This window comes from Trichomycterus rosablanca, chromosome 8 (genome assembly GCF_030014385.1).
Source record: "Trichomycterus rosablanca isolate fTriRos1 chromosome 8, fTriRos1.hap1, whole genome shotgun sequence".
NCBI lineage: Eukaryota > Metazoa > Chordata > Actinopteri > Siluriformes > Trichomycteridae > Trichomycterus > Trichomycterus rosablanca.
Window position 1 is genome coordinate 4,497,356 of NC_085995.1, and position 27,677 is coordinate 4,525,032.

The window sequence follows — 27,677 nt, forward strand, 5'->3', positions numbered from 1 at the left end:
TTTCTTTGAGTTTGTTTGGCACTGCGGTGTCCTTTTATGTTTGTTGTTTTTTATCTTTAGGTTGTGCCGCCGCACTGTGCCGCCGCCGCCGTGCCGCCGCCGCCGGGCCACCGCTAGTGGGGCGCCACCAGGCCGCCGCCGCCGCCAAGCTGCCGCCATAGTGCCGCCGCTGTCGGGCCGCCGCCGCCGCCTGGTCGCCGCCTTCAGGTCGCCGTCAGGCCGCTGCCGCCGAGCCGTCGAGCCGCCGTGCCGCCGCCACCGAGAGACCCCATTATTGCGCCCAGAGGAACGTGACCCCCTCCCAGCGCAAACCGCTGGTGACAGCGTCACGTTCCGCCCTCTGGAGCGCTTGAGCAAATGGCCACTTCCCAGCCACCCTGGCTGGTGACAGCGCCTTTGCCTTTAACTTTTGAAACCCGCAAATCAATCACACCCGGTAGCTGGCATGGCTCTAGCCAGCATAAGTTGCTGGAAAGCGCCATGCCACGCAGCTATTGTCGGTGTTACCCCCCCTTCTTCGGCCAACAGCACGAGGTGTTCCATCTCGCGAACCCACTCTTTGCCTCAATAGCGCCGGGAGCGAGTCTGCCACTAGCGCCGCTGTGGCAGGCTGTTAAAGCTCCCGGTCGGGAGGCAGGAGTCCTGGGTTCGCGCCTCGCGCTTCCCCTTTTCTTTTGTATGCTTTTTTTGTTCCTTTTCAGCCCCCGACGTCCGGCTGCCTTCGGGATTCCCCGAAGTGTTTTTTGTTATTGTTATTCCTTTTATTTTATGTATATTATGTTTATGATTTAATAAATAAAACCCTTTTTAGTTAAACCTCCGCATCCTTGGGTCCTTCCTCCCCACCTCATAACAGAAACAAGGTGGTGCTTGTAATGTTATGGCTGATCAGTGTATATATACGTATATAACAATATGAATGAGACATATTGTGATGTTTTTAATTATGTATGCACAATACACATTTTCCGTATGAATGATGGATTTAGCAGAGCTGTGATTTCACTTCAAACTAAATCCAAATATTACATGATGGAATATGAAAGCTCCACTTCCAGTCCAGAGCAGGAAATATTTCAGACTGTCCTGTTTATTTCTGCAGTCGCTATTCAAAGCCGCTCTCCTGGTTTCAGACTCTGGGTTAACCACACCTGACTGTTCTCTGACCCGAGCTCCAACCTGGATAAAGCTCTAAAAATAGTCCAGGCTGTTATTCGGAGTTCACCCTCTCACACCCACATGATTGTGGGCTCGGTGTAAGTATTATTTTAAAATCAATGTTTCATGACCTGAGCAGAAGAGCGCAAGAAGAACTGACCTGGCTTCCAGAGGGATGTTACTGTTCATCATCCAGTTACTGTCCGGCTGCCCGTCTCTCTGCTCCGATGCCGAGTTGGCATGGCTGCGGGCATGAGCGGGCATTGTGCTCCTCTTCAGCGTGGACTGGCTGTAGGGTGCCGGACGGGCACAAGTACAGGCGTGTGGAGGAGGAGGTGGAGGAGGCAGGGGTCGGAAGGTGAACTGCCCACCTGGACTGCTGGGGAGATCTGCAGGAATAAAACAGTACATCGATTTTAAACAGATGTAACTGAATTTTAAAAACATAATATAAATTACGTAGTATTTGTTTAAACTTAAATATATATATATATATATACACACACTGATCAACCATATCATTAAAACCACCTCCTTGTTTCTACACTCACTGTCAATTTTATCAGCTTCACTTACCATATAGAAGCACTTTGTAATTCTACAATTACTGACTGTAGTCCGCCTGTTTCTCTGCATGCTTTGTTAACCCCCTTTCATGCTTTTATTCAATGGTCAGGACCACCACAGAGCAGGTATTATTTGGGTGGTGGATCATTCTCAGCACTGCAGTGACACTGACATGGTGGTGGTGTGTTAGTGTGTGTTGTGCTGGTATGAGTAGATCAGACACAGCAGCGCTGCTGGAGTTTTTAAACACCTCACTGTCACCTCACTGCTGGACTGAGAATAGTCCACCAATCAAAAATATATCCAGCCAACAGTGGCCCGTGGGCAGTGTCCTGTGACCACTGATGAAGGTCTAGAAGACGACCAACTCAAACAGCAGCAACAGATGAGCGATCGTCTCTGACTTTACATCTACAAGGTGGACCAACTAGGTAGGAGTGTCTAATAGAGTGGACAGTGAGTGGACACGGTATTTAAAAACTCCATCAGTGCTGCTGTGTCTGATCCACTCATACCAGCACAACACACACTAACACACCACCATTGAAGAACAGGGTGAAAGCAGGTTAAAAAGATATGTAGCGAAACAGATAGACTACAGTCACTAATTGTAGAACTACAAAGTGCTTCTATATGGTAAGTGGAGCTGATAAAATGGACAGTGAGTGTAGAAACAAGGAGGTGGTTTTAATGTTATGGCTGATCAGTGTGTATAAATAATAAATAATCCTACAATTATCAAAAACACATATAAAAAACTTTTTAGTCTTAAAAGCTACTAAACTATCCACTAAAACTACTTTTTTTTTTTAATTCAGTAACACCGCCGACTCTTTACAAGCACTGAATTATTTGTAACCATTATTATCTCACGTCTTCAGTTCACTTCTATTAGATTTTGGATCCACAGCATCATAAATACAGATAAAACGAGACATTCGGCGCCCACATTGAGAGAAAAGAAAGAAATAAGAATCATTACAAACAGAAACATTTTATGAAATCTCGGCGAGACGGATATGAAGCTTCTGTCTGATGTTTATTGGATGTTTCTTTGATGTGTCTCTCAGAGTTCCAGCGAGAGATATTGATGCTGAATGAACACAACAAAACATTTCAGACTGACTGTATTCCACAATAAAAGATAAAAAAATAAAAACACGGAACGTCTCACAACTATGACAATCTGTCCTTCAGATGAATCACAAACTGACTGCATGAAGTTCACTCCGAACTTTCTGATCAAATAAAAAAATATATGTTCAAAGTTTAAAACTCTCACAAACAGCTGAAATCACCGGCTCTGTCACTCGGACAATCTTACACACGGTGATCTTCAGCTGCTGGTAAAAAATCTGAAGAGTTCTGGTACTGTAGCACCAGGCATAAACCATCTCAAACTGGTTTCATCAACATAACATCGAGTTCGAGGTCATTCTGTGGACTCTACAGTCACCTGAATCCAAATGTTGGTCCCATTCACCAATGAATATTTGAAGGCCGCTCAATACTGACCATCATCTAAGACCAATTCACTTTACTACAAAGATACAATAATAAAATAAGGGGCGCTTGGGTGGCACAGGGTGTTTCAAAACACTCTGGCACAGGGTGTTTCAAACCCTGGGTCATGAACCTTGGGTGGGTCGCGAGCCACAAAAATGGGTCGCAGACAAAAATAATAATAATTAAATAAACGAATTTTAACAGGCACATAAAAAATGAACTTGTACATGAGCGCCCCCTTTGTGGAGGCTTTACGTTACACCTTGTTAACCACAGTGGAACCACATGTTTTCACTAATGAAGTATATTTAATTACATTTTGTTTTGATAAATGTTTTGTTTTGAAAGCTGCTGTAACACTACAAATTTCCCCCTGTGGGATAATAAAAGGCTATCTTATCTTATCTTATCTTATCTTAAATTTGACATGTTTTAATGCGTTACCTGGGTCGCGGCAAAAATCATGGACAAAATATGGATGAAAAAAAGTTTGAAAAACCCTGATCTAGCACACCAGTGCTGAGATCTCAAACGACGAATGCACGATTGGCTGTGTGTCTGTAAGGGGAGGGACAATGGACGAACAGGATTCCTTGACGCTAATGTATGTCCGGCCTCTGTTGGCCAATCGAGAAGCCTATGGGGCGGCTGATCACGGGATCTGGCTTTTGTAGTCTGCATGTGCTATTCTTTGCGTGTTGTTGCAGTGATTTCACCTTTCTAATTAGCTCCCGCCTTCAAGTACTTCACTTAAAAAATGCCCAAGTGCAAATAAAAATTCACAGACAAATTACAGAGTGCAGAATGTATGACCTGCAAAGCTAACACATACTGTATGTGTCAGTGTTAAATAAAGGTGCCAGTTCAGAAAAACACAAAACTGCAGCTAAAGGAGAGAGAGTGTGTCAGGCAAATGAACTATTTTGTGAGTAACACAGAAGATGTTGTAACTGTTGCAGAGGGAGTTTTTGCATTTCACACCAAGAAGCATCACAACAGCTACAGAACAATGGTCTGCAGCACGTCTGCCTTGTTAAAAAGCCTTTCCCTGATTCTAAAACAGCGTAAACATTTGCAAATGCACATACCAAGATAGAGTTTATTGTCAATGCTGTGATAGCTCCACATTCTGTCTATGATGGGTGTCTGCCTGGCCCATGCTGCCATCGTTCAAAGTGTCCTATTTTTTGAAAACCAAAATATGGTCACCCTATGTTAGGCTTCCAGCCAGGCCAGTGGCACCGCTAGAACTTAAACTGAACTGTGTTGGTGGGTTAGTGTAGCGGGCCGATGCATCACCAGAGCTCCCCTGTACTACATACCTCTTATACATTTAGCATTACCAGATCAGCATTACCAGGTGTTTTTTGCAAGCTCGCTCAAATCACCAGTCAGACAATTCTAAAACCTCATCAGAAATGCACATTTTATGCTCGTTAAATCATTTGCACTTCTCTCTCCTGGCTGGACACTTCATGCTCTTCCGCAGCCAGCAGCCAGCTAATTGAACTTCAGAGACGTTAACGAACGCTGGCTAATGAACTGACTAAATGAGTTTAGCTAACACTAAAAATGAGCCCGGCTTACAAAAACACTTTTCCTGTGTTCTCAGGGCAGAGATGAGTTTAATAAGGGCGTGATGGAACAAAATCATATCAGGAAATGAGACTGCCGTCGGTTAGAAATCTGGATTTTTTTATTTTTCTGGTTCTGGAGAAAAACTGAAGCTATTGACTTTCATGAAGTGCCAGTGTTCAAGCTTCACTTAGAAATAAGGGTTCTTTTATGCTCCCTGGTTGTTTCATTATTCAAACATTAAAAATTCATTATAATTCTTGACTATAGAAGATCATGAAAGCTCAAATAATGCAAAATAGTACGTTTTGGGATTTAATTAATGTGGGACTGAACTGTTAGAACACAGACTTTTGTTTAAAATGTTCATGCATGAGTTTCTTTCAAATAAAAAAATTAATTAAATAAATAAAAAAATTATAATAAAATAACAATTTAATTTAATTTAATAACAATTTAATGATAATAATAATAATAATAAACAATAATAAAAATAATAATAATAATAATAATAAATACATAAATTACTTAAACAAGAACTTAAAAGAAAAAGAAAATGTATCTGATTGGTCAGATGTAATTCAATAACCACCAGATAACAGATCTGATTTATCTAAAAGCTGCCAAACACAATTCACTGTCCACAGTCAAGCAAGTTTAACACTTTAAACATTCTGAAGCTTATTTCTGCACTAGCGGCCTTTAGGTCCATGATAATATAAAGCTGGCTTGACTGAGGAAGCTAACACTGGTGCTCCTTTTTTTCTGTTTTTCCCGCTTTATCTCTTAATTTAGGCATATCTAGTTCCCAAATAAAAATTTGAAATACATATGTAAATATGTCATGTAAAAGCTGTAAATAAATAATAAAATTGCTGTACTGTACTACTGGGGAGTCATTTCATTTACCTTGTGTGGTTGAGGAGATGTTTTTTTTTGTTGTGATGGTATAGTGGGGACTTAGAGTTTCTATTATCCTGAGTCTAAAGCACTGCTGGTGGGTACTGGAGCAGCGCTGGTGCAGAACTAAGCACTACAACTTGCAAAGTTTAAGCATAAAACAGCAACAAAATGGTAAGAACAAAGTGAGCCTCCCAACAAAATAAAGCAAAATATCACTCATGTAAACAGAGAGTCGTGCGCTGACTAGTGGACAATTACTGAACTACTGGTCTAGGTGCGCTTATCACGGGAATGTGTTGTCCACTAAATTGTAATAAATAAAGCAGTTGACTCCATCCAGTCCCGCTCTGTGTAATATTTCCGTCTCCATTCAGTCCTCACACTCTCGTTGTCCGGTGGATAGCACTTAGACCTGACCGAGATCGATATTATCATCTCCCACAAGCCGGTGGAGCTTTTTTTCTCCAGCCGTCAGGTCACGACCCAGAGTGCTCCTATCAGGAGTGGTACCTTCTTGGATTTAACCTCCCACATTATCTCCGCTTCCTGTGTCACTTCCCGATTTCTCTTGCTTTGTGGATTTCTCCTGTGAATGGAACCATCATTTGGGATTGCCCCTCATTCGCCTGAGCTATTTTCTCTCTCTTATCTGTTATTGCCGGCTCCGGTCGGGTTGATATTAGTTGTTTATCTGTTTGGAGGTGGGAGATCCAGAGGGATTTTAGGTTTGTTGTTTCATTTGAAATAGAGATCATCAGGAAGAGGTTAGATTGTAGCGGTTGTGCTTCTAAAATGTCTCAAAAACGTATTTTTTTATTTTTCTGTAACCTAAAATATGCATGAATAAATTTTAGGCTTTTCAATTGATAGGAAACAAGCCGATAAAAGTGATAAATAGAAGCGATTGGCCGTGTTTGAGAAAGGAAAGGTCGGACGGGATCTCTTCCCGCTAATGCTACGATATGTGATCTCTTCAACCACACAATTTCTCCCCAGTAGTACAGTACACCAATTGTATTATTTATTTACAGGTTTTACATGACATATTTACACATGTATTTACGTTGTTATCATATGTGTTTGTTTGGCACTTTTGTGGACCTTTGTGATGTGTTTTTCTATAGTTTCGCACCCCCAGGAAAAACCCTCGCTGTTTCGGACAATTGCATTTTACGGACCAGTGCTCCCCCTTTTAGTCTGTTAAATTGTGGTTCCACCGCATATAATATATATATATATAGGAACACCTTAAGCAAGGTGCCAATCCATTGCAGGCCACCAACAAGACCCCCCAAACCCCCAATATAGTGCCAGGTCAGCCAATAGAAAGTTTTAATCTCAGCAATGGAGGGATATCATAATTATATGTTTATAAATACTGTATAAAACACATTGGCACAGGTTGGCAATATTTTACATAAGTAGCAATCTTAAAGAAGGTGAAAATGTAAAGTAATATAATAAGAATAAAATAAAAAGACAAAGCTTAGAAGTAAAAATCTACAGAGCCATGGCAAACAACTTTTGTATTATTGTTTTATTTATTATTATTTTTTGTTCCACAATTCACCCCACTTATTTTCACAACATGGTTTGATTAATAATAATAATAATAAAAAAGCTTAGAGAAAAGCCAGCAGCTACTCAAAGACAGTTGCAGTAAACTGCACTATTATTTTATAGTTTAAAAAAAGTAAAAAGAGCACGTCTTCTCTCAGTGCCATAATAAAAACCTGAAAGAGAAGCCAACAGCTACGTTGCAGGATGACCTAAAAGCAGCAGGAAACTCAGTTACACAGTAAACAATAAACTACACCATGTATTCTATGGAATGTGATGAACCTGCTAACCAAAAATAACAAAATAAAATAAAAAATAAAATACCAAAATAAAAGACTTGGAGAAACTTGGTCTTCAAAGTCAGTCGTGTATTAGTAATATTTAATTTATCTGAAGATTTAATAAAAATTTGAGGATTTGTGCAGTTTTACTATTTCACTGTTTGTATAAATGGCTTCTCTAAATGTCAAACTAAAAATACTAAAGCTGTGAAAGATGCTGATGACAGTTTGGTGACTGAAAGCCAATGAACATTAACTAGTGTTAATAAGAATAATAATGGGTGTTGATGGGTGCAAATATGATTTCCTAACCTTGGTGATGAAGATAAGAACCAGACATGATGACAAATACGGTGATCAGATTCATGATAATAGAACTATAGACTGACTTTTATATATTTTTTATATTTTTAAAATAGAACCAGGATTTACTTTTGACCTGCAGCTTGGTGGATTTTTTAAAGGTTTAAAAAGAAAATAAAAGAAAATAAATATCTATTACATTTTATATTTAACAGATGCTTTTTTCCAAAGTGACTTACAGTACTGTGACAGTATACTGTCTCAGCAATTGAGGGTTAAGGGCCTTGCTCAAGGGCCCAAATGTGACAACCTAGCAGTGGTGGGGCTTGAACCAGCAACATTTTGATTACTAGTCCAGTACCTTAACCACTAGGCTACAACATCTATCTATGTAAGGTTAACGTTTAATCTATGTAAATGTATTAATTTGTGTTAATCTAAAAATTCATCTGTTAGGCCACTTGATCATATTTTTATTCTGTAATCATTATTTTAATCCATCAGTATTGATTTTTTTTAGGTTTTTTTTACAGTTTATTTTGTTCCTGCACTTCCACACAGAAGCTGAAAATCATTTAAGCTGCATGTTGAAAATACTTGAGACTGGAAAACTGCGCTGAGTTGTTTATTCCTGTGGGACAGAGCCCACATTTTCAGTTTGGCAATTATGACAAGTGTAACAGAGATGCCAGGCTTTCGTTTTTTAACAACGGGGTACCAGTGTCACCCTGTCTGGGCGAGTGACAGCGCTACCCGTTTCAAAATACACCTTCACTATCGGTGGAGTCTGCAGGGTGCTGGGAGGAAACGTACACGAGGGGATGAAGGTGCGTTAGACATAATGAGCTCCGACCCTGCTGTAGTGGAGGAAACCAAGTGTCAGGAAACAATAAATAAATAAATAAAAATAATCAGAAATTCAGAATAAATGCATCATAAATATAATTTAATCTCTGATTTATAATTAATTCATTAAAACTTACTTACCAACAACGTAGCCAAACACTGCATCTTTCAAATGAGCAAAAAAAACCAATGTTGTTGTTGTTATTGGTTTATTTAGGGTTTTGGATTAAAATCAATGCAAAAAAAAAGTAAGATCCACTATATAACCAAAAGTATGTACTCCTCTAATTATAACCTTACTGAAATTCAATTCCAAAGCAGAAATCTGTGTGATCTGTGTGTTTTGGATCTATTTTTCACGTACTCACTTAACCGCTTATCCAATTAGGGTTGCGGGGGGGTGGGGGTTGCTGGAGCCTATGCCAAGGCAAGGGCGCAAGGCACACAGTAACACCCTGGACGAAGTGCCAGTCCATCACAGGGCAGACACACATATACACACACACCCATTCACCTGTAGGGCAATTCAGTGTCTCCAATTAACCTGACTGCATGTGTTTGGACTGTGGGAGAAAACCAGAGCTCCTGGAGGAGAATGCACCAAGGCACGGGTAAAAAAGAAGGGGTCGAGGGATTGCGCACATGTCAAAAGGGGTGTGAAGCAGGCAAATATACCCTCCTCGAACGTAATCAAGATCCCCAGCAATGGATGACGGTAGAGAAAGGGAGAAATGCATAAATAAATAGAAAAAAAATTATAAGTCTGAATTCTTTAGTGAACAAAAATTTCAGCTCTTGATACTTTATTATTATTATTATTATTAATAATAAGAATTATTATTATAATAATAATAAGAATAGTAGTAATAATAATAATAATAATAATAATATTAATATTAGTAATAATAATAATAATAATAATAATATTAATATTAATAATAACAATAATAATATTAATATTAATAATAATAATACTATTAATATTATTATTAATAATAATAATAGTAATTATAATAATAATAATAATAATAACAATAAAAGTAATACTAATAATAGTAGTAGTAATAGTAATAAAAAAAATTATAGTAATAATAATAATAATAATACTAAGAATAATAGTAATAATAATAATAATAATAATAATAGTTATAATAATTATAATTATAATAATTATATGATTATTATTATTATTATTATTATTATTATTATAAAAACATGGTTACATTTTGTTATTTTGCCTAATTCAGTGTAGAATTCTATTCACTAACAACTAAATCCACAACAATACAAGGTGCAAAACGTCAAGGAATCTGAATCTTTCCTGAATTCACTGTATACAGTGTATCACAAAAGTGAGTACACCCCTCACATTTCTGCAAATATTTCATTATATCTTTTCATGGGACAACACTATAGACATGAAACTTGGATATAACTTAGAGTGGTCAGTGTACAGCTTGTATAGCAGTGTAGATTTATTGTCTTCTCAAAATAACTCAACACACAGCCATTAATGTCTAAATGGCTGGCAACATAAGTGAGTACACCCCACAGTGAACATGTCCAAATTGTGCCCAAATGTGTCGTTGTCCCTCCCTGGTTTCATGTGTCAAGGTCCCAGGTGTAAATGGGGAGCAGGGCTGTTACATTTGGTGTTTTGGGTACAATTCTCTCATACTGGCCACTGGATATTCAACATGGCACCTCATGGCAAAGAACTCTCTGAGGATGTGAGAAATAGAATTGTTGCTCTCCACAAAGATGGCCTGGGCTATAAGAAGATTGCTAACACCCTGAAACTGAGCTACAGCACGGTGGCCAAGGTCATACAGTGGTTTTCCAGGACAGGTTCCACTCGGAACAGGCTTCACCAGGGTCGACCAAAGAAGTTGAGTCCACGTGTTCGGCGTCATATCCAGAGGTTGGCTTTAAAAAATAGACACATGAGTGCTGCCAGCATTGCTGCAGAGGTTGAAGACGTGGGAGGTCAGCCTGTCAGTGCTCAGACCATACGCCGCACACTGCATCAACTCGGTCTGCATGGTCATCATCCCAGAAGGAAGCTGACGCACAAGAAAGCCCGCAAACAGTTTGCTGAAGACAAGCAGTCCAAGAACATGGATTACTGGAATGCCCTGTGGTCTGACGAGACCAAGATAAACTTGTTAGGCTCAGATGGTGTCTAGCATGTGTGGCGGCGCCCTGGTGAGAAGTACCAAGACAACTGTATCTTGCCTACAGTCAAGCATGGTGGTGGTAGCATCATGGTCTTGGGCTGCATGAGTGTTGCTGGCACTGGGGAGCTGCAGTTCATTGAGGGAAACATGAATTCCAACATGTACTGTGACATTCTGAAACAGAGCATGATCCCCTCCCTTCGAAAACTGGGCCTCATGGCAGTTTTCCAACAGGATAACGACCCCAAACACAACCTCCAAGATGACAACTGCCTTGCTGAGGAAGCTGAAGGTAAAGGTGATGGACTAAACCCAATTGAGCACCTGTGGCGCATCCTCAAGTGGAAGGTGGAGGAGTTCAAGGTGTCTAACATCCACCAGCTCCGTGATGTCATCATGGAGGAGTGGAAGAGGATTCCAGTAGCAACCTGTGCAGCTCTGGTGAATTCCATGCCCAGGAGGGTTAAGGCAGTGCTGGATAATAATGGTGGTCACACAAAATATTGACACTTTGGGCACAATTTGGACATGTTCACTGTGGGGTGTACTCACTTATGTTGCCAGCTATTTAGACATTAATGGCTGTGTGTTGAGTTATTTTCAGAAGACAGTAAATCTACACTGCTATACAAGTTGTACACTGACTACTCTAAGTTATATCCAAGTTTTATTTCTATAGTGTTGTCCCATGAAAAGATATAATGAAATATTTGCAGAAATGTGAGGGGTGTACTCACTTTTGTGATACACTGTATATTCTTTGCTTTCTTTGTTCAGTTTAAATCCTCCACATAATGTCACGGCCACTAATGGCTGTATTAAAATGCACAAGAAAAATCTCCTCATTTATCTGAGATCTTTAGATATCAGGTACGATGCCGACGTGGCACAGCACCTAGTAATTGTATTTCATTTTAATTCACTGACGGGGCCGGGACTGAAATATATGTAAATTTATTCAGCAGCTCTGTCAGTGTTCGCTTGAGTCAACAGCATTGACTGTGAGAGCTTTAAAAGTATTAGATCGGGGCACAAACAGCACACGCCGGCTTTAAAAACACAACACAGGAGAGAAATTCAGTAAGAGTGTCGCCGTGGTACGATTGTGTACCCTGCTAAACACCAGCGGCTGTTCCAACTGTTCCAACCATCAGCCGCTTTTACCTGCGATACTTTTAATTGTTTGCACCGGGAGCATTTCGTTCATCTCTCTGCTCATCTCAGCTCAGCAACACTTTTCTATTTCAGTCTGCTGAGCTTTTCAAAAAAAATTCCCATCCTGAAGATGAATCGTAGCAGCAGCGACGTGCTAAGTGCTCCGGCGCAGGAGAGATAAAATGAAAGGTTCATTACTAGGCAGCGCTTAAACGAGACCAGCCCATAATGAGTTTAATTAGTTCGTACATCAGGAGGGCTATTGACAGACGTCGAAAGGGAGCGAGTCCAATTATTCATGCAGTCATAGATGTCATGTAAAAGCCCTTCAACACTTACGAGAAAGTGAGTCAGTCTGAAAGAGTCTCGTCTGGAAAAGAACAATCGTTCTGTGTGTCCTTGAATATGGTGAAAAATAAAAAATATTACAGATAAAATAACAGCTTTTAGTGACTTTATTTTATTTTTATAATTAAATCTGGTGTCTCAGCGTCTCGAGCAAAAAACTCCAGTAAGTTTGAGATTGCAATTGCAAGAAAAGTCTGAGATTCAATTTTATATCAAACATTTCATAGCATTAACTTACTGACTCATTTAATGACTGACTGACCTACTGACTGATTTACTGAATGACTGACCTACTGACTCATTTACTGACTGACTGACCTACTGACTGATTTACTGAATGACTGACCTACTGACTGATTTACTGACTGACTGACCTACTGACTCATTTACTGACTGACTGACCTACTGACTGATTTACTGAATGACTGACCTACTGACTGATTTACTGACTGACTGACCTACTGACTCATTTACTGAATGACTGACCTACTGACTCATTTACTGACTGACTGACCTACTGACTCATTTACTGAATGTCTGACCTACTGACTGATTTACTGACTGACTGACTGATTTACTGACTGACAGATTTACTGACTGATTTACTGACTGACAGATTTACTGACTGATTTACTGACTGACTTTTAATGGATTGTACTTTAATTTCCTACTGACTGATTTACTGAATGATTGACTTACTGACTGATTTACTAACTGACCTACTGACTGATTTACTGAATGAATGACTGACTTACTTAATTGTACTTCACTTTCCTACTGACTGATTTACTGACAGGGGGGCGCTGCTCGGCTGCGCACTGCATGTCAGTATGCTCCGTTTGTTTGTGTTTGTTTTTTATGTTTTTGTGGTACTAAATGATGTCTGATCACTGTTTTTGCTCGCTTCATGACTGCCTGCGGTCACTGGCCGTTTGGATGAGGGGACAACTTTATTAATGATGCCTTTGATTATGTGGATTGTTGGCCTGTGTGGATTCTGGCTTTGGTTGTCACTGCTACCGCTAACACTAGCACATCTGAGTGGCAACAACATGCGCAAGTGTGGGGAGCTGACACAAACAATCCGCTCTTACAGTTGAGAGACTTTACTGGAGTTACGAGAGCAGTTTATGTACAACTTTCCCCCCCGACACTTTGATGCTGGACACCATCCCTCGAGAGCTGTTTAGAACCAAGCGGAGCATCAAACGCGGAAGGAGAGGGGGGGATTAAGAACCGGCTACGGCGGAGATTTAATCGCCCACCGCTCCCCTCAATCGTCTTCACAAACCTGCGCTCAATGAGCAACAAAGTAGTTACTATAAGGACATACAGCAGGTACTGTAATGAATTCCGCGAAGCGTCTTTGTTATGTTTCACCGAAAGCTGGTTACAGCCGACGATGTCTGACTCGCTCTATGAAATTTCTGGGTTCATGCTCGTACGAGCAGACAGGGACGCAGACTCGGGGAAGACCCGGGGAGGAGGCATCTGCGTGTACATAAATGATCTTTGGTGCAGGCAGCACTCAGTGAAATACCAGATATCCAAACGTGGAAATACTGGGAATGACTTTAAGACCGTTCTACTTACCCAGAGAATTTGGATGCATTTTACTCTTTGTGGTATATGCCCCACCCAGCAGTAAAGCCTCTAAAGCAGCCAACATCATTGCTGACCGTGTTCATGAGCTACAACTTAAATACCCTGATGCCCCAGCAATAGTAGTTGGTGACATGAATCAGTGTCATCTAGACTCTGTGTTGCCTGGCTTTGAGCAATACGTAAAAAATAAAACCAGAAAAAACAACATTCTGGACAAATGTTTTGTAAACATTAAGAATGCTTACATTTCAAAATGCAGACCTCCTATCGTAAACTCGGATCATAATGTCATTCATATGATTCCAGTGTATAAGACAAAATTTAAGAGAAGTAAGCCTGAAAAGAAAATCATAAGAATCTGGACAAATGAGAGTAAGGAACAGCTTAGAGCATGTTTTGATTGGACTGACTGGAGCGTTTTTCTTGAGGGCTCTCTAGATGAAAGAACAACTGTCATTAATGACTATATTAACTTTTGTGTACAGTTGGTAGTCCCTACAAAAGAAATTAAAATCTATCCAAATAATAAACTATATGTGACCAAGAACATTAAAGGAGTTATGAACAAAAGGAATTTGGCTTTTAATAACAAAGATACGGTAACACTTAGACAGACAGAAAAAGAACTAAGAATTAAATTAAGAGAAGCAAAATCAAAACACAGACAAGACTTAGAAAACACCTTTAAAACTAACAACTCTAAAAAGGTGTGGGACACCATGAAATCAATGACAGGTATGCAGGTATTACTGACTGACTTCTTACTGGATTGTACTTTACTTTCCAAATAACTGATTTACTGACTGACTGACTTACTGACTCATTTACTGAATGACTGACTCACTGACTGATTTACTGACTGACTGACTTACTGACTGATTTAATGACTGACTGATCTACTGACTCCTTTACTGAATGACTCACTGACTGAATTACTTAATTGTACTTCACTTTCCTATTGACTAAGTGATTTACTGACTGACTGATTTACCAACTCATTTACTGAATGACTGACTGACTGACTTACTTAATTGTACTTCACTTTCCTACTGACTGATTTACTGACTGATTTACTGACTGATTTACTGACTCATTTACTGACTCATTTACTGACTGATTTACTGACTCATTTACTGACTCATTTACTGACTCGTTTACTGAATGACTGACTGATTTACTGTCTGACTTCTTACTGGATTGTACTTAACTTTCCTACTGACTGACTAACTGAATGACTGACTGACTGATTTACTGAGTGACTTCTTACTTATTTATACTTTACTCTCCTACTGACTGACTGACTGATATACTGACTGAATGATTTACTGACTTATTTACTGAATGACTGACTTACTGACTTATTTACTGAATAACTGATTTACTGACATCTTACTTAAATGTACTTTACCTTCCTACTGACTGATTAACTGACTGACTGAATGATTTACTGACTGACTTCTTATTTATTTATTCTTTCTTACTGACTGACTGATATACTGACTTATTTACTGACTTATTGACTGACTGACTGATTTACTGACTATCTTACTTCTTACTTATTTATACTTTAATATCTTACTTTATAACAGACTGACTGATTTACTGACTTTTTTTGAGCAGCCAGCTTGATGACATGAAGCAAACACACGTAAATCCAGGTTCTTCTGTGATTTTTTATTCATTCATTTAAATAAAGCCACTGGTGCTGTTGGTGCTGCTCTTAAGTGTATTACAGCTGAAATTCCCTCACTTGTCACTTGAAGACATTAAATATTTTTAACCCTTTTTAATAACATAGTGTAGACTGAGTGCTGGTACTCATAGTACATTTGTTGAATACAGCAGATAGGACAAGCATAAATAATTTTACAGAAGCAAAATGTTTATGGCCAGACAACTTGGTTAAAGTATCTCTAAAACATCAAAGAATGCATTTATTTAGCCGAGGTGACTACCTACTGACAGTGGTCCAAGGACGGACGAGCCACAAACCGCAGACAGGTTGTTCGGCAGCCAAGACTCATTAATGCCACGAAGGACATGAAGGCTATGATGTCTGGTACACACCAACAGAAGAACTAATACTGTATTTAATACTGGTGATGAACTGAATGTGTCACAACACACAGTGCATCAAATGAGTCTGTATGGTCACAGACTTGAGCCCTCCAGTCCCCTTTAAACCATTATTTTTGTATTTAAATTTTTATTTTTTATTTATCCTCAGTAATCACTGTGGTGAGTTGATGCCTAAAACTCTCCAGTGGTAATATAGAGCAGCCCATCAACTTACTGGGATGATTGTGGAAAGAGGGAGGAAACCAGCATATATGTAAAACTCTTTGAATAACTAAAGAATCTAAACCAGGTGGCTGAGAGAGTGCAGCACCAGTGTGTTCAGCCTTATTCATATTTTATCAGTAAGAAAAGCACACACAGATCCCATCTGTTACAGCAGCCTGTTTTTTGAAGCAAAGAGAAAAAAAGCAGGGAAAATAAGACATAAACTGTCAGCTGGTGCCATGTTCGCAATACCAGGGGGCAGCCTGGGTGCCCTTGATGCCCTGGTATGATAGAAGTTGGAGGTCAATGGGGTGAGGTGCTCTGGACAGACAACAACACGGAGGCAGCGCGGGATCGTTCCACCTGGCTGATCATACTTATGATACCAGAAACGCTACAGCAGCAGCGGTACCTACCGTCATGTGGCATCAGGAACTTAGAGTAACACGTGCGGCTGGTGTTTATACATGACTGGCACAGGCTGGGCGCTGGTCGCAATTACAAAATTTTAAAAAACATAACTGTACTAATACCTTCCCGCATGCCAGTTCATTAAGTGTGTACCTCGCTATAGTAAACTTATGATATTAAGGTCTATAAATTAATGTACAAACATCTAGAAGCAACAACAGCTCAGCCATGATGCCACATGTGTGGCCAGGTTGTGTGGTCTGATTAGTGCCGGATCATTAAAACCATTGATCCTTGGGTACAGCACTTACTACCAAGTTCTAAACTTCCTCTGAGAGCAAAGTCAGCACAAGAACCGTTCATTAGGAGCTTCATGAATCTGGTTTCCTTTCATTCAGATTCAAATGCACAGAGTCAACTGTAAAGTACGGTGGTGGGTGAATGATGATGTTGATGATTTCAGGGCAATTGCACTAATACAAATTACAGTGTCATTCTAGAGCTGAAGGGTTCAAGACCTTTACAAAATGACGGCTACAAGATTTCCATGGTCCATCAAAATTTTGTGTGCAAAAGTCACAATGGACTGCAGTGAACCACTGTGAGAGCCATCATCTACAAATGAAGAACAATTTTAATAGGGATAAATCAAGAACCGGCGGCACGGTGGGTAGCACTGTCGCCTCACAGCAAGAAGGTCCTGGGTTTGAATCCCAGGCTGGGCGGTCCGAGTCCTTTCTGTGTGGAGTTTGCATGTTCTCCTCGTGTCTGCGTGGGTTTCCTCCGGGAGTCAGGTTAATTGGAGACACTAAATTGCCCTATACAGTGTGTGTGTGTGCGTGCGTGCGTGCGTGCGTGCGTGCGTGCGTGCGTGCGTGCGTGTGTGATTTTAATGTTATGGCTGATCAGTGTACAGGTCAGACACCATAAAATCAGACAGATTTCTGGATGAAGAAGATCATTCTCCAACAGAAACTATTTAGTCTGAAATATGAAGAATCATGACTGTCATCAACAGAGGAATACATCATAGAAAAAAACCACATACAGTTTCAATATTTAAAAAAAACCTTGATCCCATCCTGAATAATCCTCGTTTAAGAGTGGGAGGACTGCATGGTGCTTCCTTCATTTCCTGTGCTGGGATCTGTCACGTTAATTCCATCACGCCTGACAGGATTTGATGATTTAGGTCTTTCTGGACCAATCAAAAATGTAACATGTTGACAGCTTCCCAAGAGGAAGCGACACCCCAGGAACACGAGCATTAGTGTAAACTGATCAAATCTCAAATGAGCAGAAATCCATCCGTGTGGAAGAATGATGAATTCTCCTAATGAAAGCTCGATCTACAACACACTGATGTGATGAAGTGAAATCATCAGCCAGGTCATCTTAAAGGTGTTTAATGGTCGAAGCTCTGTGCGGGTCACTTCAGTTCCTCTACATCAACCTTGTCAAACCACGTTTTTATGGATGCTAAAGAAAAAATAGCCTTCCCTAACCAAGTCCACAAAGTTGAATCAGTTCATCTGGACACAGGTTTGTTGTAGAGATACGTTTCGTCACTCAATCCGAATGACTTCTTCAGTCTGAGCTGGTGTTGAATACCCCAACCTTATATGCAGTTGATTTGCATAACGACTGATCACTGCCCATTGCTTAACAATGGAACTGGTGATCAGGTCCATATGAAATTCACAATGACCATTAATTACAATGGTCATGTGTGTCTTTCACACATGATTGGGGTAAAGCTCCAATTAAGATGGTGAGAGATGTACTCTCAGGCCCCCTCCCCGGTTCAGAGATGGTCGTTCCCTCTTCACATAGATGGCCGCTTTGACTCCACGTTCAAACCAGCGTTCCTCCTTGTCAAGGATCTGCACATCTTCATCATTAAATGAGTGGCCGCTGGCTTGCAGGTGAGTGTAAACCGCAGAGTCCTGGCCAGAAGAGGTCGATCTTCTATGGGCATCAACAGATTCCCTAACCAAGGATATAATTACTTATAATTAATTTATACACCTGTAAACAATGACTGGAGCTAAAACACACAAGTGGGTAGCACTGTCGCCTCACAGCAAGAAGGTCCTGGTTCGAATCCCAGGTGAAGCAGTCCGGGTCCTTTCTGTGTGGAGTTTGCATGTTCTCCCAGTGTCTGTGTGGGTTTCCTCCGGGAGCTCCGGTTTCCTCCCACAGTACAAAGACGTGCAAGTGAGTCCATGACTGTGCTTGCTATTGTTAGCTTAGCAAGCTAAAACTGCGGTGACGTCATCTTGTCTGAGTAGAGCGTCTACTTAGGCAGCTGCCTGGGTAAACAGTAGGCAGCAAGGCAGCTCACTAGGTTTTCAGACAGACCCAAAGCCAAGTGTGGCATACAAGGGTGAATTTCTTGTATGTAAACAGTGTTATTTAAATGAAGCTGATTAGATTTCGGTGATAATGTTTGTGATCAACAGTGAATGTATTTATGTATCTAGTACCTAAAACTAGTAAGTGCACAAGCGCACCAGCGCATTAGCTTAAAGATTTGGTTTTTTTTCCCAATATGATATGCATACACCATTTAATTTTATCCTAGCTCGTCACTTCTACTAGTGTAAGATCCAAATTCATGTGATGTTGGGTTGTTAGACGCTATACTGTATGTTAGCTCTGATGTATATAGACTTGATGTTTTCCTGCTATGTTGTGAACCACTTCACACACAACAAATCATCGCTGCTGAAAAGGTCTGTTTTAAAACGCTGATCAATAGCGTGAAGCGTTTAAGTGTCAGCCTTTTGAAATGTCATTTTTTAATGGTGCATCAGGCCGAATGACCTCTAGGTGAGAGCGCTTTCCATTTAAAATGAGGTCATGAATTCAGAACGGCCGAGAGTCCTGCTCTTTTCAGGCAAGAGAAGACGCTTCTGTCGGAGGTTTCGTCTTCCATAATCCTTTATTGTCCGAGATAGAAAAGCTGATAAAAAAGGTTTGATTTTTCATATTTACTGTAAATAAGGAAAATAAAGTCCGCTTCAGAGGTCAGTGGATGATTTTTATTTTAATTAACAACATGGATCAGGTATGAAAAGCTCTCATGATGAACACTTTCTTAAACAACAGAGAACGACAGTGCAGGTTCTTCACTTACAAACACTGGGACATTATTCAATGTTTAAATTCTCAAAAATCAAACAGCATCATCGTACCGGAGCAGTGGGTACAAGTGAAAGCTCACTGATAGGAACAGATGCCACGTTACAGGGTCACAACTAAATACATCTCAATTAATACAGCCCTAAAACACTCACAGAACTGAGCGAGCAGTTTTGCAGGTGGAGGTTTTGCACAATCTTGCTTGATACAAGACTTGAAATAATATGGACTGCAGGCAGGCCAGACAAGCACTCCCAGTTTGTGTTTTGATCCTGCACTTTGCATGGCAAGCTGTAGCCTAGTGGTTAAGGTACTGGACTAGTAATCAGAAGGTCGCTGGTTCAAGCCCCACCACTGCCAGGTTGATGCTGTTGGGCCCTTGAGCAAGGCCCTAAACCCTCAATTGCTCAGACTGTATACAGTAACTGTCATGCTTTGGGTAAAGGCGTCTGCTAAATGACGAAAATGTAAATGATATAGTTTCAGGTTTTATTCTCTGATGCAGCGGTGGACTGTGTTAAGTCACAACAGTTTTCCAAAGTTTTTTCCTGAGTTGTTGTGTACATTTATCAATTTCTCATGCAATGTCATCTGAGTGCTTGAATATAATGATGGATTATTTGAATCATTTACACTCATTTGCAGCTATAACAGCGTCCACTCGTCTGGGAAAACTTCGGGTGTGCCTGTGTGAGTTTATGCCTATTTAGTGGAAAAAGTATTTGTAAGGCCAGGCGCTAATGTGAGACGAGAATCAGCAAAACACAGACGAGAATTTTCACATTTGAGATGTTTCAGGTTTACACCGATGAGGCGTAACATTAAGACCACCTTCCTAATATTGTGTTGATCCCCTTTTTGTTGCCCCATATGAACAAACTGTGATGCTCTGTGTATTCTGACACCTTTCTATCAGAACCTGCATTAACTTCTTCAGCGATTTGAGCTACAGTAGCTCATCTGTTGGATCGGACCACACGGGTCAGCCTCCGCTCCCCACGTGCATTAACGAGCCCTGGCCGCCCATGACCCTGTCGCCGGTTTACCACAGTTCCTTCCTTCTATACTTTTGATAGATACTGACCACTGCAGACTGGGAACACCCCACAAGAGCTGCAGTTTTGGAGATGCTCTGACCCAGTCGTCTAGCCATCACAATCTGGCCCTCGTCAAACTCACTCAAATCCTCACGCTTGCTTATTTTTCTGCCTAATATATCCCACCCACTAACAGGTGCCGTGATGAAGAGATAATCAGTGTTATTCCCTTCACCTGTCAGTGGTCATAATGTTATGCCTGGTCGGTGTACATTCAACTTTTAAGGTGGCTGTGCTGTGTATTGTAGCGTCTATTTATTTATTTATATCCTTTAATTTATGAGTGTAATTTAATGACTGCTGTGAAATGTGGCTTTTATCTTTAAAAATCCGTGAAATCTGTGATATAACCATGTTATTTAGATACAGTGGAGCAAAAGTATTAGGCCAGTAAAAATGGTGTGAACATGCAGGATTGGCTGTAAGTGTAAGTGATTTCTGTAGTAAATAAAATGCTTTTGTGTGGCTCTCTAATCGACTTCTCTCAGAATTCCAAGCCATATTTTATCCACCAATCATTTTGCCAACAGTTTATTTCGGCGTGCTCACTGATGCCCGTCGTGACAGTCGTGACAGCCGCGCTCTCGAGAAACTCCCTCCAAACAGGCACCTCCGTCGACGAGAGCCCGAAATGTCAAAATGGCCACCGGCTCTCCCGAGGACTGCCGACAGCCATTATGCCGTCTTTATTCGCCACGAGGTCAGAAACTGCAGCGCAACACATTGCATTCAGTCGTATCAAAGCGAGAGCGTTTTTTTTCCCAAAAGCAACCCCCCCCCCCCTCCCTCCTCCACGGGAGCGCCGGGACCAACCACAGAATAATCACAAGAGTGACTAAGTGCTCCAAGTCAGCGCCTCTTTAAGCTCGTTCAATCTGTCGGACTTGGATGGAGGGACAGTAAGGCGAGTATTTTTTTATCATGTTGGTGAATGTTGCAGGGACGCCGGCTCTCTCGCTGATTAAAATGAGTAGCTCTCCAGAAGAGAGGCTAAATATAGCAACAGAGAGGACGCACTACAGCCTGGCGTACGGCCTGGCATACGGCCTTACACATGCCAGCCCAAATAGCACGCCAAATAAAGTCAGTATAATTAAGTGGGTGGATTTCAGTTCTGTTTTTACGTTAATAGTGAGATTTATGACAATCTGCCGTGTCAAAATATACAGACAGCGGCTCAGATGAACATTTTGGTGCTGTAAAAAGATGTAGTACAGCTGGTGACTTCTCTGTGACCATATCAATATGCCTAGTGCCAAGGTAGGAAAGAAAATCCAAACTTCTTGGATTTACACTGAGATGAAATGTATCCAGCTGGTCACATCTAATCCCAGACCTACCAAAAACAGCTTTGTGATTAATTCAAATCTGCTGGAATCTATATTGTACTGTCCACAGTCAAGCCAGCTTTACTATAACATACGTATAAACCAGGCCTGCATTAGGTCAGTGGTAATAAGGAGCTGAATATAAATAAAAGTACATCATACAGCTACAGTAGCTCGTCTGTTGGATCGGAACCCACTCCCCACGTGTATCATTGAGCCTTGGTCGCCCATGACCCTGTCGCTGGTTTACCTCTCTCTTCCTTGGAGCACTTTTGATAGATAGTGACCACTGCAGACCGGGAACACCCCACAACAGCTGCAGTTTTGGAGATGCTCCGACCCAGTCGTCTAGCCATCACAATTTGGCCCTCGTCAAACTCAAATCCTCACGCTCGCCCATTTTTCCTGCTTCTAACATCAACTTTGAGGATAAAATGTTCACTTGCTGCCTAATATATCCCTCTCACTAACAGGTGCTGTGATGAAGAGATCATATCAATAGAATCATATTTACTTCACCTGTCAGAGGTCATAATGTTATGCCTGGTCGGTGTATGCAGAATAGTCAAAGGGGTTCGAGGTTGCTGATGTTTCCTCAAATTTCCTGAATCTTTTAATAATATTGTGCACTGTAGAGAGTTGTTGTTTTTCTCAGTGATTGATTTTCTCGACTCATCCTCGCTGATAAGGATTTTTCTAAACACACCCGATATTTCAATCTGCCTGTTTGATCAGCATTTCATATTCTGTTGCAACTTTTCCGGGAGCTGAAGTTTGTATTAAAAGTGCCGCAATAAATCAGGAAAATCATGAAATGTAAACATTGCGACGTGCTCTGAACGCGCAGCCGAAGTGAAAGTGAAATGAATGGTCGGGTCATTTAAAATGCATGACAGATGTGCCACTCTGGGATGGTCCGTCTCTTTGTTCTCTCACATTTCAGTAATGGAATCAGATCTGATGGTGATGAGGAGTTGTCCTGCAGGAGAGGAAACGCCGGCGCTTCAGCGTCCGGAGAGAATTTCTACTGTTTACTTCATTATTATTAAAATAAAGTAGAAATTAATGGGCGGGGAGGATTGTAGATTTAGTGTCAGGATGTGTGAACATTACAGGAGGATTTAATGGAAGTGCCAGTGCTGAGCGCTACAGGGTGACAAGGACACGGTGTGATGTGAAGTACCAGCGTCAGTGGTCCTGACACAAAAGCTACAACAGCAGCATCTATTAGAGAAAGTCCCGAGGACAGAAACTTCGATGCAGCATCAAAACGACAGCACAGAGTCCCTCAGCTATAAATCAGACATGAAAATATAGATTTAATTCACTAAATAATTACATTTACATTTTCAGCATTTAGCAGATTCCTTTATTCAAAGCAACTTACATTACAGTTACAGTATACAGTCTGAGCAATTGAGGGTTAAGAGCCTTGCTCAAGGGCCCAACAGCAGCAATAATAAAAGTAATAATTAGGTGTTCTGGAGTCTAAAGCTACTCTCTGCAGAACTGATATTTTGCTCTTAACAATTTTACATTTGAACTACATCTCTTTTTTTTTTTTACCTTAAGGTTAAAGACTGCACGTCGAGACTGCTGTGCCAACAATGCTGCTCCTGCTAGATGTGACGGGAACCTGGCTTGTTTGAATTACTACGGACTTTATCACAGACAAATAATGAAGAACCCCAATTATTTTTACTAGTTATAACTTTTAGTTTCATTTAATTTTGTCTATGTATGATTTGTGTAAATCCTATTTATTCAAATGATCCTCCAGGCCACCCAACGAGGATGGGGGTCCCTGCTGAGTCTGGTTCCTCTCAAGGTTTGTTCCTGTAATTTTAAGGGAGTTTTTCTTTGCCACTGTTGCCCTCGACTTGCTCAACAGACGTTTTTGGTCTGTTGGTCCTGGATTCTGTAAAGTTGCTTTGAGACAATGTTCATTGTAAAAAGCGCTATATAAATAAATTTGACTTGACAACCTGGCAGTGCTGGGGCTTGAACCAGCGACCTTCTGATTACTAGTCCAGTACCCTAACCCCTAAGCTACAGCTTCAAAAAAACTGACAAATACATCAATATAATCCACATTTTTACTCAGTATAATTGATTTATCATTTATTTATTTGCTTATTTTATGAAGTTGGGTTTGTACTTAGTGTTTTTGCTCTGAACTGTGTTCTCTGACAGATTCAGAGCACCGAGGCCAGGCGCATTTGAAAAGCCCTGATTAACATGAAAGGTTCTGATTGCAGTACTTAACAATCAGTGGCGCGCTCGGCGTGACAAAGATGTCATTTCCAACCAGAGGTCGAGGACAGAAGCCCTTCAGCCAGGACTAACCCAAATTGGTCTGTCCTCTCTTTAAAGCTCGGCTCCTGACGCATCACCTCGGCCTTTCTTTTCATGTCTCGTATTGAATCCATTTCTCAGCTGACTCGCGCCGAACCTCATTCAGGACTTTCACGTTGTTTTGTTCATGTGTTCGTTTACTAAAATCAAAGGGGTGACCTGGGGTGTAACGATTCTATTTAACAATGATCGACCATCAGTGTAGCAACACAGTGCAGGAATACAGATGTGGGTTAGTGTGATACTCTTAATACAATTAAATAAAAAGCATTATTTCAAGCATGTTTAAATTCTAAAGAACAAAACTACAGTATAAAAAAGTTTGATAACTCGAATAGACATTAGAAATAATAACAAAGACCAGGCATAGCATTATGACCACTGACAGGTGAAGTAAATAGTACTGATTATCTCATCCTAGTGGGTTAGTGGGGGGGATATATTAGGCAGCAAGTGAACATCTTATCCTCAAACTTGATGTTAGAAGCAGGAAAAATGGGCGAGCGTGAGGATCTGAGCGAGTTTGACGAGGACCAAATTGTGATGGCTAGACCACTGGATCAGAGCATCTCCAAAACTGCAGCTCTTGTGGGGTGTTCCTGGTCTGCAGTGGTCAGTATCTATCAAAAGTGGTCCAAAGAAGGAACAGTGGTAAACCGGCGACAGGGTCATGGGCGGCCAAGGCTCATTGAAGCACGTGGGGAGCGAAGGCTGGTCCGTGTGGTCCGATCCAACAGACCAGCTACTGTAGCTCAAATTGCTGAAGAAGTTAATGCTGGTTCTGATAGAAAGGTGTCAGAATACACAGTGCATCACAGTTTGTTGTGTATGTGGCAGCAAAAGGGGGACCAACATAATATTAGGAAGGTGGTCATAATGTTATGCCTAATCGGTGCATAATCTGGTTTAAAACTCAGCTGTGCTATTGACCAGCTGGGCGCCCACACAAGAAACGACATGCATGTTTGAGCATAACTGATCCGTACGTCATACTGCTTTCTGTGAGACTCTGTGACAACAAGCAGGGTCGTGACCCTTGGGTGGGTCGAGAGCCAAAAACATGGTTTGCAGAAAAAAAGAAATAAGAAATAAGGAATGTATTGAGGGCAGTTGTAGCCTAGCGCTTAAGGTACTGGACTAGTAATCCAAAGGTTGCTGGTTCAAGCCCCACCACTGCCAGATTGCCACTGTTGGGCTCTTGAGCAAGGCCCTTAAACCTTAATTGCTTAGACAGTAAGAATACTATCACAGTACTGTAAGTTGCTTTGTATAAAAGCGTCTGCTAAGTGCCGTAAATATAAATAAACTCATTTTAACAGGTACATAAAAACAAAATAAACTTATACATGAACACCCCCGTCTGGAGGCTTTACATTAAATCTTGTAGACCATAGTGGGACCAGATTGCCATCATTTTTATTAATTAAGCGTATATCGTTTTGTGTTTCGTTTTGATGCGTTGTTTGTGTTGACTGGGTTGCGGTAAAAATCATAGGCACAAAATGTGGGTCACTTGAAAAATAGTTTAAAAAACCCTGAGCTAGAAACTGTGAGCATGTCGAAGAGAGACCGTGATCGTCTCTGGCTTTCTCGGGTCAGGGTTGAGGTCAGCAGCGGCAGAGGAATTTCCAATCAGAGATACTGGACATGATGACTGAAGGTAAAGGGAAGAACACAAAAATACACTAATAAAAAAATTTAAAAACAATCTAATGGAATAATTACCATATAGAAGCACTTTGTAGTTCTACAATTACTGACTGTAGTCCATCTGTTTCTCTACATACTTTGTTTTAGCCTGCTTTCACCCTGTTCTTCAATGGTCAGGACCCCCACAGAACCATCACAGAGGAGGTATTATTTAGATGGTGGATGATTCTCAGCACAGCAGTGATACTGACATGGTGGTGGTGTGTTAGTGTGTGTTGTGCTGGTATGAGTGGATCAGACACAGCAGCGCTGCTGGAGTTTTTAAATACCGTGTCCACTCACTGTCCACTCTATTAGACACTCCTACCTAGCTGGTCCACCTTGTAGATGTAAAGTCAGAGACGATCGCTCATCTATTGCTGCTGTTTGAGTTGGTCATCTTCTAGACCTTCATCAGTGGTCACAGGACGCTGCTCACGGGGCGCTGTTGGCTGGATATTTTTGGATGGTGGACTATTCTCAGTCCAGCAGTGACAGTAAGGTGTTTAGAAACTCCATCAGCGCTGCTGTGTCTGATCCACTCCTACCAGCACAACACACACTAACACACCACCACCATGTCAGTGTCACTGCAGTGCTGAGAATGATCCACCACCTAAATAATACCTGCTCTGTGGTGGTCCTGGAAGAGTCCTGACCATTGAAGAACAGCATGAAAGGGGGCTAACAAAGCATTCAGAGAAACAGATGGACTACAGTCAGTAATTGTGGAACTACAAAGTGCTTTTATATGGTAAGTGGAGCTGATAAAATGGACAGTAAGTGTAGAAACAAGGAGGTGGTTTTAATGTTATGGCTGATCAGTGTATACGTCATATAAGATTCTATATTTAATATATTCTATATTTAGTCCAGTGCATCTGATTTTGAGCTGATAGAAAGCTTGTGTTTATTCCCACCATGCTTCTACACCTCAGATAAACAGAAACGTCTATTTTTGTGTTGTTTTACCATCTAAACCGCTTTAATCTCAGCACAAGTCTAACCTCACATTATCAGACGATCAGCTTCCGCTCTCAGAGCTTCCGGCAACGGCGTCACCCTTTATATTCCACCGTAACGATCTTTATCTTCAGTAATTACAATCATTTACCATGTCAGTCAGAAATCTCAATAATAATCAGCTTTTACACCAGAAGCAACAAGGACAGGAGCTTCGTTTCACCTGCTGCTCATCAGCAACAGATTTCTATTTCTGTATCATAACACACGGTGAGAGGAAGAAGAAAATCACAGTTATCAATGTGCTGTATGTCACACTGTTCATTTCACCTGAGATTCCTCACGGCTACTGATGTGTACGAGAGCTGCAGGGTCGTTACACATTTTATTATTACTATTATTATTATTATTAATGAACGTGGA

At 40.8% G+C, this 27,677-nt stretch overlaps 1 protein-coding gene across 1 annotated transcript in view; it reads right to left on the reverse strand.

The window, feature by feature from the left end:
- Positions 1–27,677, reverse strand: part of LOC134319304 (teneurin-1-like) — a 301,993-nt gene that overhangs the window by 169,555 nt on the left and 104,761 nt on the right. Inside the window, exon 4 of the mRNA XM_063000393.1 lies at positions 1,319–1,547. Coding sequence (XP_062856463.1) covers positions 1,319–1,547 — 229 coding nt within the window. The remainder of the gene's footprint in view (positions 1–1,318; positions 1,548–27,677) is intronic.